Source organism: Salmo trutta, chromosome 2 (genome assembly GCF_901001165.1).
Source record: "Salmo trutta chromosome 2, fSalTru1.1, whole genome shotgun sequence".
NCBI classification, from domain to species: domain Eukaryota; kingdom Metazoa; phylum Chordata; class Actinopteri; order Salmoniformes; family Salmonidae; genus Salmo; species Salmo trutta.
In genome coordinates, this window is record NC_042958.1 from 31338175 (window position 1) to 31351959 (window position 13785).

Below are 13785 nucleotides of genomic sequence, written 5' to 3' on the forward strand. Positions count from 1 at the left end.
CGGCTCCTCGTAATGATGAGTGCCAGGACTGGTGGTTAGTATTCCGGCGATGTCGCACGCCGTAGGGGAGGAGCAGAATTAGACGTGACAACCACACTGTCACGCCACACATGAAGTTATACTGTATCTGTGTGACAGTTCTGTTGTTGACCACACCGTTGTTACCACACACAAAGTTCAGAGAAAGTCTGAATTTATCTCTTCAAAATGTGCATTGTTGATGTGTTGAAAAGTTGTTGATGGTTCAAAAGCAGAGTGTATAAGTCTGTTTTGGACAAGTACACCCCTGCTCTCAAGAGGGAAGTGCTCTATCGATAGGAAGTAGGCCACAATCATACAAGATTGACTTGTAAAATTGTATAAATCCTTTTCATATGATCTGCAGCAGAGCACTTAAGTCAGGCTGCATTCACAGAGTATTTTTGTACAGTTCTGATTGTTAGTTGAGATTCCACCTGTGAAAGCCTTGTTTTAACTGGGGAAATTTTCTGTAGTTGGCCTAAGGGAAGGGAAAAAGAAAAGTGGTGTTCAGCTACAAACATCTTTTAAAGGTATTTTGTCACCAAATAGTAGTTCATGGTCATACTGACAAGCTAAGTCTGCATCCCAAATGGCACACCATTCTTTACAAGGTGCAATACTTTTGACCAGGGTAGTGCACTAAATAGGGAATAAGGTGCAATGCTGACAGACTGACTGAGATTTTGATGACTCAACAATACGGTCCTTCAATTGCCAACACCAGCTGCTACAGCTGTTGATTGTGACAGCCCCTCCTTAATTTACACACTTACAAACTTACACACACACACAGACCGTGCAACAGGATTCTACATCTCTCAGTTCTCCTTGGACGTTAAAGTGGCTTTTACAATTTCCGTAGAATATGTAATTGTGGTGGGAAAATACCCTCTCTATTCTTATGTTTGGTAAAGCTTTCTCATATGATGCCTCCTCGACCCTCCCCACTCCATCCATCCCTCCCTCCCTTCATTCCTCTGCTCAGGACAGGGGGCAACTTGTGTGGCAGGTCGTAAAGGCAGGAGCAGCAAGAACAGCTGCTTTTTTTCTTTTTTCTTTAATAAGTGAAAAGCTATCAGATTAGTCTGAGGGAGATGTGTGGAGTGTTTAGCCAGCACAATTATGTAGCATGTCACCTCATTAGACACAACAAAATAGAGGCCGAATATAACGGGTGCAAGTCCTAACCTTTGACGGAGAAGGGGGCTGGGGAGGTGAAGGGGTGTGCGGAAGGTTTAGCGAGGTGCTAATTTGACTTCATAATGATCAACAGGGCCACTTGATTGGAAATAATGGAGACAGAATACAGAGAGAATAGAGCAGAGACCAGGAGGGGCCCATGGAGGTCAGGGCTCACCCAGCCTGTCAGGGGCCCTCGTGGGGCTTTGAGTCCCAGGTTGGGTGTGTCCCAAATGGCACCCCATTCCATATAAATTACATTACTTTTGACCATGGCCCATAGTGAATAGGGTGACATTTGGGACAGATCCCCTGAGTTAGGGGGCTAGGAGCCAGATACCCCCTCCTGTCAGGGCCTTTCTAGCAATAGCACCCCGCCCAGCACCCTTCCGTAGCCACCAGTCTCTTTGTGACTCTTCAATAATGATTAACTGTGTTTGGAGATTCAGAGAGTGTCCTCTATGGCACAATGAGCTCTCTCTCTTACACAATATAATAGAGCTCAACACAGTCTCTCTTTCTCTATTCTCTCTCTCTTTCTCTTTTTGTCACCCCCTACTTTCCATTTCTCTCTCCACGCCCCCTGCTAGCATTCTTTTCTTCCGCTTTTCTCTTTTCTCTTTCCCCCCTTTTCACTATAGATCTGTCAGTTTTCCCCCCGTGCAGCTTGTTAATTAAAGAGCGGGAATAGATTGTGGTGGAGGCAAACAGATGTGACCAACTCACTGATAAAAGGAACGGAAATCAAGCGAGTGTCATAAAGGCACAGTTTGAGTAGAAAACTACATTGATTAAATGTAAAACTTTACTTGAAATCAATAAAAAACTTTTTTTTTTAATCTACAGCACCATAAAGTAACAATTGACCTTGTTTTTTCGGATTATTGTGGGCTGTCCGAGTGCAGAAAAAATTTAAGTTATAAAAATAAGTTATTAAGTCTATTCCAAATGGTGGAAACAAAACATCTTGCAGAACTCCACACCCTCATTGGAAAGCACCAAAGCACCACTAGTTGTTTGTTGTCCAGTTAGGCAGCAGGGGCAGCTTGAATTTAGGAGGTTGGTGGCACCTTAACAGATGAGGAACAGTGCAAATCTCAACTCTTCTACAACAGCCAGGGAAAGAGAGGTAGAGAGGAAAGAAAGGAAGAGAGGACAGGGAAGAGGGGAGAGGAAGAAGGCGAGACTGGGGGAGAGGGAGAGAGAGAGGCCGGGAGAAACAGCACCGCCTCCTCTACACTCTCAGAAAAAAGGCTTCCAAAAGAGTTATTTGGCTATCCCCATAGGATAACCATTTTGGGTTCCATGTAGAACCCTCTGTGGAAAGGGTTATCTGATGGGGACAGCTGAATAACCATTTTAGGTTCTAGATAGCACCTTTTTTTCTAAGAGAGAGGGAAAGAGGGGAGAGAAAGAGAGTGAGGGAAGCAAATACACACTGAGAGACTGTTAGCGAGAGAGAAATGAGAGAAGTTACCGCTGTTCCTATAGAAACTGAAAAGAGAGGGTGAAGCACCAACACAGAAAGAAAGCAAAGAGAAAGATGGGGGGAGGGGGTTGAGGAAAGGCGTTTTGAAGATGGTTTCTGTTGCCTAAGCACAACAGTGAATGGGAGAGGAGTAACCTCTCCCCCGTCTCTCTCCCATCCTTTCCCCGTCTCTCCCCTCTTCTCTCCCCTCTTCTCTCCCCTCTTCTCTCCCCTCTTCTCTCCCCTCTCCTCCTCTACATGTATTTAGAATGCAGTGTGAGGCCCCACTCACTGAGTTTTAACCTCTCTGGGCCAGTGGGACGCTTGCGTCCCACCTACTCAACAGCCAGTGTAATCCAATGGTGCGATATTCAAATACCTTAGAAATGCTATTACTTCAATTTCTCAAACATATGACTATTTTACACCATTTTAAAAGACAAGACTCTCGTTGATCTAACCACACTGTGCGATTTCAAAAAGGCTTTACAACGAAAGCAAAACATTAGATTATGTCAGCAGAGTACCCAGCCAGAAATAATCAGACACCCATTTTTCAAGCTAGCATATAATGTCACAAAAACCCAAACCACAGCTAAATGCAGCACTAACCTTTGATGATCTTCATCAGATGACAATCCTAGGACATTATGTTATACAATACATGCATGTTTTGTTCAATCAAGTTCATATTTCTATCAAAAACCAGCTTTTACATTAGCATGTGGTAGCATGTGACTAGCATTCCCACCGAACACTTCCGGTGAATTTACTAAATTACTTACGATAAACGTTCACAAAGAACATAACAATTATTTTAAGAATTATAGATACAGAACTCCTTTATGCACTCGCTATGTCCGATTTTAAAATAGCTTTTCGGTGAAAGCACATTTTGCAATATTCTGAGTAGATAGCCCGGCCATGACAGGCTAGCTATTTTGACACCCACCAAGTGTGATACTCACCAAACTCCGATTTACTATTAGAAAAGTTTGATTACCTTTGCTGTTCTTCGTCAGAATGCACTCCCAGGACTTCTACTTCAATAACAAATGTTGGTTTGGTTCCAAATAATCCATAGTTATATCCAAATAGCGGCGTTTTGTTCGTGCGTTCTAGACACTATCCCAATGGTAAATCACGGTCGTGCGCATTGCGCAGAATGTGACAAAAAAATTCGAAATATTCCATTACTGTACTTCGAAGCATGTCAACCGCTGTTTAAAACCAATTTTTATGCAATTTATCTCGTAGAAAAGCGATAATATTCCGACCGGGAATCTGCATGTCTGTAAACTGAGGGAAAAACCGAAAGACGGGGGCGGGGCAGGTCACGAGCGTAAGCATTTCTCCACTGATAGCCCACTTAGCTTTTGCTCTCGTGTGTTTCAGCCAGGGCTTTGAATTACGTCATTCCTGTTTTTCCCGGGCTCTGAGAGCCCATTGGAGACGTGGGAAGTGTCACGTAACAGCAGAGATCCCTTGTAATAGATAGAGAGAATCAACAAGGGCAAGAAATGTTCAGACAGGGTACTTCCTGAACAGAACCTTCTCAGGTTTTTGCCTGCCATAGGAGTTCTGTTATACTCACAGACACCATTCAAACAGTTTTAGAAACTTTGGAGTGTTTTCTATCCAAAGCTAATAATTATATGCATATTCTAGTTTCTGGGCAGGACTAATAATCAGATTAAATCGGGTACGTTTTTTATCCAGCCTTGAAAATACTGCCCCCTAGCCATAAGTGGTTAATCCATCCATACTTTCCTCAATAGTTTCAGAGAAGGAAATAAATAAATAAGGAAACAGAGAAGGAGCTTATAGGCCAAGGACGATAGAGTCAGTTTCCAATAATGACATCTACATTTGGAGGATATGAAACTCATCTTTCTCTCTTTTCTTTTTTCACTTTCCACGAAGCAGGAAAAGGAGAAAGTAGCCAATTGAAGACCTTCCCAAGACACAAGAAACAAAGGCCTGTCATCAGTGGGTCATCGTATCACCAAAGAAAACACAAAACCCCATTTTGAAAACAAATTGATTTGATTTGCTGTTGAGCATCCATCATGGGAGATCGACATCACCACCATCCTGGGGGTGGTAGGCCTGTCTACACCCTCCTACTCAGCATAGGTCTGGCCTTGCTGGCCCTGTTGTCTGAGGCCCAGGGCCGTATGGATAGAGCCAAGACAGAAGAGGAGAGTGGAGCAGGACTGTTGAGGAGGGTGAAGAGAGGCTGGGTATGGAACCAGTTCTTTGTGCTGGAGGAGTACACTGGACAGGAGCCGCTGTACATTGGAAAGGCAAGTCCACACACAAACACACACACACACACACACAAAGAGAATATGTGTGAACTGCATGTCACTTTCGATTAAAGCATCTGCTAAATGTCCACCGTCATTATTATTGAACTGTTCGATGACAGCTCTCAACTTTTCAATCAATATCGTCACTGTCGGCTGAATGCTACCTCTGCTGACCACAGGCTCTATCATCATTGATCAAATGTTCAAGCCACTTTAACACCTGAGTGGTCAAAGTATCCTCTTCTGCCAATGATCTTTGTGCCTACATCCCAAATGTCATCCTATTACCTATAAAGTGTACTACTTTTGGCTAAGACCCATAGGGTGCCATTTTGGATACAACCTCTGCAGTACGTTCCCCACTGTGTTTGTATGGAGAGTTAGAGTGTGGATGAGTGAATGGGGCAGTTTGCCGTCACTCATTCCTTATTGTCTGCCCCTCTGACAAAGCAGAGGAGACCTTCTCAGTGTGAAAGGTGTATAGCCAGGGGTTAAGTGTAGATGGTGGAACTGTCCATTTTCTTTCTTCTTTTTTTTACAGAAATCTTTTGAACCACCACCTTGTAAAGTCAAGTAGTGAAATGTCACTGATTCAGTGAAGTCAGAATGATTCTGTCCCAAATTCTGTCTGTCCCAAATTGCACCCTATTCCACATAGTGCACTACTTTTGACCAGGACCAATAGGGGTAAAGCAGGGTGCTTATTGAGAATCTACACTAACCGTGTGTGTGTGTGTCATCTCTTGACCTGGGTTCAAATACTATTTATGATATTTCAATTATGGATTTGAAAATATACTTGTATTTTAAAATACTGAAATTCAAAGAGTATTTTTAAATACAAATTAATACTACCGTGCATTTGAACCCAGGTCTGTTTGGTATTTGAAATAATATAGCCTATTTCGAAATAAGTATTTGAATATTTAAAGGACATTTCCTTTTTATAGGAAGTTATTTGAAAATACACAGTAAATAAGTAATTAAATAACAAATAATCAAAGACACATGTATTTGAACCCAGCTCTTGTCACCTTACCAAACACACATACAGGATGATTGTAAGCATCGTCATGACAACTCTTGTAGGTAGCTACAAGAGTTTACCATTATGGAAAAACTAAGCGTGAGGTCAGTTGTTCACATGTGAAACTATATGTTGACATGTATTACACTTGGAGTTCACATGTTAAGACCACCTTTTCACATGTGAGGAGAATAATACGTGAATTGCAGATTTTTAATTTGATCCTAGAAGAAAGTCTTTGTCCTCAGGCCTGGAGGGAAGCCAAATAGCGACCCACCTCGACAACATCCGGTAAAATTGCAGAGCGCGAAATTCAAATGATAGAAATAGTAATATTTAACATTCATGAAAATACAAGTGTGATACATCAGAAAAAAGCTTGACTTCTTGTTAATCCAGCCGCTGTGTCAGATTTCAAAAAGGCTTTATGGCGAAAGCACACCATGCGATTATCTGAGGACAGCGCCCAGCACACAAAAGCATTAAAAACATTTTCCAACCAAGGCAGGTGCGCCACAAAAGTCAGAAATAGCGATAAAATAAATGCCTTACCTTTGAAGATCTTCTTCTGTTGGCACTCCAAAAGGTCCCAGCTACATCACAAATGGTCCTTTTGTTCGATAAAGTCCTTCTTTATATCTGCAAAAACTCAGTTTAGCTGGCGTGCTTCATTCAATAATCCACCGGTTTCCCTCCTTCAAAATGCATACAAAATTAATCCCAAACGTCACCAATAAACTTCTCCAAACAAGTCAAACAATGTTTATAATCAAACCTCAGGTACCCTAATACGTAAATAAACTATACAATTTAAGACAGAGAATCGTTATTGTCTTTACAGGACATAAACAACAAAGTATGCGCTCTCATCCACGAGCGTGAAAACATTACAGCCAAAATGGGAGCCACTTAGAAAAACTACAAATTCTAGCAAATTTTTCCAAAAACAAGCCTGAAACTCTTTCTAAAGACTGTTGACATCTAGTGGAAGCCCTAGGAACTGCAATCTGGGATGTTTTCCCTTCATATTAAAAATGACAGCCATTGGAATCAGTGTAGGGCTGCATTTTTTTTCTGGATAGTTTGTCCATGCCATATCTGTTCTGTTATACTCACATACATTATTTTAACAGTTTTAGAAACTTTAGAGTGTTTTCTATACGCATATCCTAGCTTCTGGGCCTGAGTAACAGGCAGTTTACTTTGGGCACGATTCTCATCCAGATGTCAAAATACTGTCCCCTAGCCCAAAGAGGTTTTAAACAAATTAACAACAGACTGTCAGCATGCTTATAGAGAAAGGCACTCAACATGTACTGCACTGACACAAATGACTGATGATTGTTTGGAAGAAATTGATAATAAGAAGATTGTGGGAGCTGTACTGTTAGATTTCAGTGCAGCCTTCAATATTATTGACCATAACCTGTTGTTGAAAAAATGTATGTGTTATGACTTTTCAACCTCTACCATATCATGGATTCAGAGATATCTCTCTAATAGAACTCAAGGGTTTTCTTTAATGGAAGCTTCTCTAATGTCAAACATGTAAAGTGTGGTGTACCACAGGGCAGCTTTCTAGGCCCTCTACTGTTTTCTATTTTTACCAATGATATACCACTGGCATTAAACAAAGCATGTGTGTCCATGTATGCTGATGATTCAACCATATATATGCAACAGCAACCACAGTTAATGAAGTCACTGAAACCCTTAACCTCTTGAGGCTATGTGGGACGTTAGCGTGCCCCCCGTGGCGCACCCTATCAACAGCAGGTGCATTTCAAGAGCGGCAAATTTGAAACCAAATAAATGTACAAATTCAAATTTCTCAAACATACAACTAACTTACAGCCTTTGAAAGATAAACATCTTCTTAATCTAACCACGTTTACCGATTTCAAAAAGGTTTTACGGGGAAAGCATAAAGTTAGGTTATGTTAGGAGAGTACATTGACAATAGCGGTGTGCAATGCATTGTCGATTCAAAGACAGGCGTCACCAAAACCATACAATCAGCTAAAATTATGCACTAACCTTTTACAATCTCCATCAGATGACACTCCTAGGACATTATGTTAGACAATGCATGCATTTTTTGTTCTATCAAGTTCATATTTATATCTAAAAACAGTGTTTTACTATGGCGTTGATGTTCAGGAAATCGTTTCCCTCCAATACCGGCAGTCAAGTCATGACAACAAAATAATTAATTAATATTAGAAAACATTGCTAAAATATTATATTGTCATTCAAAGAATTATAGATTTACATCTCTTGAACGCAATGGACTTGTCAGATTTAAAATTAACCTTACTGGGAAATCACACTTTGCAATAATCTGAGCACTGCGCCAGAAAAATACGCATTGCGATACAGACTAATCGCCATGTTGGAGGAATCTAAAATCGAAAATACTATATAAATAATCCATTACCTTTGATTCTCTTCATCAGATGTCACTTCCAAAGAGTCCCAGGTCCATAACGAATGTAGTTTTGTTCAAAAAAGCTCATCATTTATGTCCAAAAACCTCTGTGTTGTAGCGCATGATCTAAGCCAGCCGGACTTCACTTCACTTCAAGAACGGAAAAAATATATTTCCGTTCGTTCAAACATGTCAAACGTTGTATCGCATAAATCATTAGGGCCTTTTTTAACCAGAACATGAATAAAATTCAAGGCGGACCATTGGGTTTTCTTTTAAAACGTTTCGGAATGAGAGTACCCACCATCAAATCGCGCGCCAGGGGTCTAATGGACCATCACGTTCCATGGCTCTTATTCGGTCAGATCTCACTGTAGAACACTCAAAACACTTTGTAAAGGCTGGGGACATCTTGTGGAAGCAATAGGAAGTGCCAGAATATTCCTCACCCCCTTTGTTTTTCAATGGCATAGGCTCAAAGTCAATTCAACACATCAGGTATCCACTTCCTGTCAGAATCTGTCTCAGGGTTTTGCCTACCAAATGAGTTATGTTATACTCACAGACACCATTCAAACAGTTTTTGAAACTTTAGGGTGTTTTCTATCCATATATAATAAGTATATGCATATTTTGTAGTTACTGGGTAGGTGTAGGAGGCAGTTAAAAATGGGCACATATTTTTTCAAAAAATTCTCAATACTGCCCCCTAGCCCCAACAGGTTTTAACAAAGAGTTGCATTCTGTTTTGGAATTGGTGGCCAGTAATAAACTGGTCCTGAACATCTCTAAAACTAAAAGCATTGTATTTGGTACAAATCATTCCTTAAAATCTAGACCTCAGCTGAATCTGGTAATGAATGGTGTGGCTGTTGAACAAACAAATTGAGGAGACTAAATTACTTGGCGTTACCTTAGATTGTAAACTGTCATGGTCAAAACATATAGATTCAATGGTTGTAAAGATGGGGAGAGGTCTGGCCGTAATAAAGAGATGCTCTGCTTTTTTGACACCACACTCCAAGAAGCAAGTTCTGTAGGCTCTAGTTTTGTCTAATCTTGATTATTGTCCAGTCGTGTGGTCCAGTGCTGCAAGAAAAGACCTAGTTAAGCTGCAGCTGGCCCAGAACAGAGCGGCACATTCTGCTCTTCATTGTAATCAGAGTTCTGATATAAATACTATGCATGCCAGTCTCTCTTTGCTAAGAGTTGAGGAGAGATGACTGCATCACTTCTTCCTTTTATAGGAAACATTAATGTGTTGAAAATCCCAAATTGTTTGCATAGTCAACTTACACGCAGCTCTGACACACACACTTATCCCACCAGACATGCCACCAGGGGTCTTTTCACAGTCCCCAAATCCAGAACAAATTCAAGAAAGCATACAGTTTTATATAGACCCCTTATTGCATGGAACTTCCTTCCATCTCATATTGCTCAAATAAACGGCAAACTTGGTTTAAAAAAACCAGATTAAGCAACACCTCACATCACAACGCCTCCCCCCTATTTGACCTAGATAATTTGTGTGTATGCATTGATATGTAGGCTATGTGTACGTTAAATTCTTTTGTTATGTAGTTCTGTCCTTGAGCTGTTCTTGTCCATTGATGTTCTGTATTATGTAATTCTGTACTATGTTTCATGTTTTGTGCGGACCCCATCCCCATTAGCTGCTTTTGCAACAGCTAATGGGGATCCTAATAAAATACCAAATACCAAAATTACATTTTCACATGTGAAAAATGTTCACAAGTGAAAATCTAACTCTCATGTATGGACTTCACATTCACATGAAATTCGAATGTGCAGTTTTACATGTGAAACACGTTCAAATGTTGTTGTATAGTTTCATGGAATAACATGTTGAATTTTTGCATCCCCATATTGTCACATTAACTTCACATAAGATCACATGATGACATGTAATCACATGAGATGACATGTGAAACGTGATCACATGCCAAATGTGTGTTTTTTTCCATAAGGGTAGTGTAAAACATAACATTAAGTTTGTGATATTTCAGCAGCCAGAGGTAAAAGGATTAACTTGTTATCTTGAAAGGAAAGTGTTATTATAATGTTAGCGGGCGGTAGCCGTTTGTGTGGTGTGCATGCTGAGCTGTGTATGTGTCTGTGTGTGTACAGATTGGGGTTGTGATTGCACCAAGCATCAATAGGCTCAACAGGCTGGTATTTGTACTAAAAGACCAACAATGGTCTTTGGCAACCTATTCCTTATGTAGTGCACTACTTTTGACCAAAGCCCTATGGGTCCATTTGGGATATGTCTGTAGCTTCCTTAAGAACCACTAGCACCACTGATCAGGAGAGCTGGACATGATTACTGTTCTTCTTCTGATGCCCAACCAACCGTGATTAAAGCTATACCTGATAGAACAATATTATCTCAGATAGCACCCTATTCCCTATATAGTGCACTACTTTTGAACAGGGCCCATAGGCACCCTATGCATTTGGGACGCAGTCTGTATAATCAGAAGACTATTGTGGGTCAAATAGCAGCCTGGTGAGCCTGTTGATGCTTGGTGCATTTGGGACGTACACTATACCATTCGTCTCATGAGAGAGCCCAGACAAACAGCATTATAATGACCATGTATACAGTGGTCCTTGACCTCTAATGGACCAGACCAGACCTGGGTCGAATTCAGTATCTGAAATACTTTCAAGTACTGTACTTGAGCTGTGCTTGATTTAGTTTGCCTGCTACTATAACACCACTAATCAAATAGTCCCAATAAATGTAAACGCCATGCTAAATCAAGCCCAAACACCTAAATTACTATAAAGTATGGTCTAACACAGGGGTGGGCAATTCCAGTCCTTGGGGGCCTGATTGGTGTCACAGTTTTGCCCCAGCCCCAGCTAACACACCCGACTCCAATAATCACCTAAGCATGATCTTCAGTTCAGAATGCAATTTGATTAATTAGCTGTGTTTCCTAGGGATGGAGAAAAAGTGTGCCACCAATAACATACAATTACATATAGAACATGAGCATGGTGCATTCAATGCAAGAATTGTTGATTTGATTCTTGCTAGGGCCAACCATATGTAAAATGTACGCACACATGACTGTAAGCCGCGTTTGATAAAAGCGTCTGCTTAATTATTATTATTATATTATAGGATATCTGGCTCCTAAGCTGTCTTGACTCCTAACATCTGACCTGTGACCCCCACAGCTCCACTCAGACATGGACCTAGGGGACGGCTCCATCAAGTACATCCTGTCAGGCGACGGTGCGGGCACCACCTTCACCATTGACGACAGTACAGGCGACATCCATGCTATCAAAAGGCTGGACCGTGAGGTGAAGGCCCAGTACCTTCTGCGAGCCCAGGCCTGGAACAGACAGACAGATCGACCCCTGGAGCCTGAGTCTGAGTTTATCGTCAAAATCCAGGATATCAATGATAATGAACCTAAGTTCTTGGAAGGGCCCTACCAGGCCACCATACCTGAGATGTCATCCATCGGTGAGTCAAGGGAGATTCTGGTGGTCAGAGACAAAGTCCCGATTCCCCATTCTTCTCCGAAAGTGTGCACTTGCACTCTGTCTCGCATCGATTTTAAAATAGTAGAAAACTCCCTCAAGCCAATGATTACACCCATTAAAAAAAATCCATGACAGGAAGTGTGCAAGTGCACACTTTGGAAGAACTGTGGATAATTGGGACGTAGCCAGAGTGTGCATCCAAAATGGCACCCGATTCCCTACATAGTGCACAACTTTTGACCAGGGCCATTTCAGACCAAGCTGGACATTGTGCTGCTGCTTCTGAACATTCAATTCATCCATTCATTTAGTTAGCAAACTCTGTTTAAAATTCTCTCTATAAAGGTTGTTGTGGTTATTCACAGCAGTGTATTTATGTAGTGTATGATGGTAAGGAGATGAGGATGTTTCAGTCTGTGAACATAATAGGCAAGTTATTGATGGCTCTGCAATATCATCATTATGCCATCAAAATGATGCACTAGTGGGATACAATATTTATAAATCCACCAGTGAGTGCAGGTACAGACACAGTTGCCTTTATAGCCTATACCATTCGCCAACATTGAAGCAGTTTTATGTAGATGAACAGGCCATTTTTTAAACAGGCCTTGTTGAAATAACCATACAAATAGAATGAGTCATTCCAATTGTGTGGAAATAACATTGCTCACCATGTCACTCTCTTCTTCTCCTCCCTCCCTCCTTCCTTTCCTAGGCACTGAGGTGATTCGGATGACAGCCACAGATGCAGATGACCCTACGTATGGTAACAGTGCCAGGGTGGTCTACAGCATCCTACAGGGACAGCCATACTTCTCTGTAGAGGCCAAGACTGGTATGTGAGCACAGGGGACGTTTGGAATAAATTATAATCGAACCTGCATTAACGATAGCAATTACAACATTTGTGTTTTAGTTATGTTAGTAGATTGCCATGTTTTGGCAAAGAGCTGAGGCACTTACGTTTGCTCCTCCCAGAAGTACACACAAACAAACATACAGGCTGAGGGCAAAAACACAACAGATTTTAAATGTATCAACTTGGTTATTAAGAATGCCCTCTTGTGGCTGCCAATGGTAACAACTGGCAAATCAATGAAGACACCTGTGCATCCCAAATGGCACCCTATTTCCTCCATAGTGCACTTAGGGCTCTGGTCCTTAAAAAGTGCATTGGCAAAAGGGTGCCATTTGGGTTACTGTCCAAGACACATCCCTAATCTGCCTGACGACTGCACTGCTGACCCTCCCAATCACACTGTTTCTAATTGTGACCTCTCTTCCCTCTTGCCCCCCCACTTTCTTTCCTCTTGTCCCCCCCCTCCCATGTTTCTCTCCATCCCCCAGGCGTGGTGCGTGTGTCTCTGGCGGGCATGGACCGCGAGGTCAGGGAGAACTACTCCGTCATCATCCAGGCCAAGGACATGGGAGGCCAGCTAGGGGGTCTGGCCGGAACCACAGTGGTCAACATCACCCTCAGTGACGTCAATGATAACCCACCCATGTTTGATCAGAGTAAGATCCAGAGACTCCTCTCCTCATGTGCCGTATTTGTTTATTTTAATTCCCTTCTTCAATTTATGCTCAAGACTGTTGACTTCCTTGTCTTCATTCTTGTTAACCCTCTCCTTCCCTCTTACATTTTAGTCATTTAGCAGATGCTCTTATCCAGAGCGACTTACAGTAGTGAGTGCATACATTTTAATACATTTTTCATACTCTCCTCTTGCTCTTTCTTTTCTTCCCACTCCTCTTGCTCTTTCTCTCCTGAACTCTCATCTTCCTCTTATGTCCTCATCTTCCTCTTCTCTTGCTCTGT

General features: G+C 41.6%; 1 protein-coding gene across 1 annotated transcript in view; it reads left to right on the forward strand.

Annotated features, from left to right (window-relative positions):
- Positions 1 to 13785, forward strand: part of LOC115154048 (cadherin-20-like) — a 168655-nt gene that overhangs the window by 126809 nt on the left and 28061 nt on the right. Inside the window, exons 2-5 of the mRNA XM_029699875.1 lie at positions 4595 to 4974; positions 11649 to 11943; positions 12682 to 12801; positions 13314 to 13481. Of these exons, the coding sequence (XP_029555735.1) occupies positions 4738 to 4974; positions 11649 to 11943; positions 12682 to 12801; positions 13314 to 13481 (820 nt within the window). The 5' untranslated portion in view covers positions 4595 to 4737. The remainder of the gene's footprint in view (positions 1 to 4594; positions 4975 to 11648; positions 11944 to 12681; positions 12802 to 13313; positions 13482 to 13785) is intronic.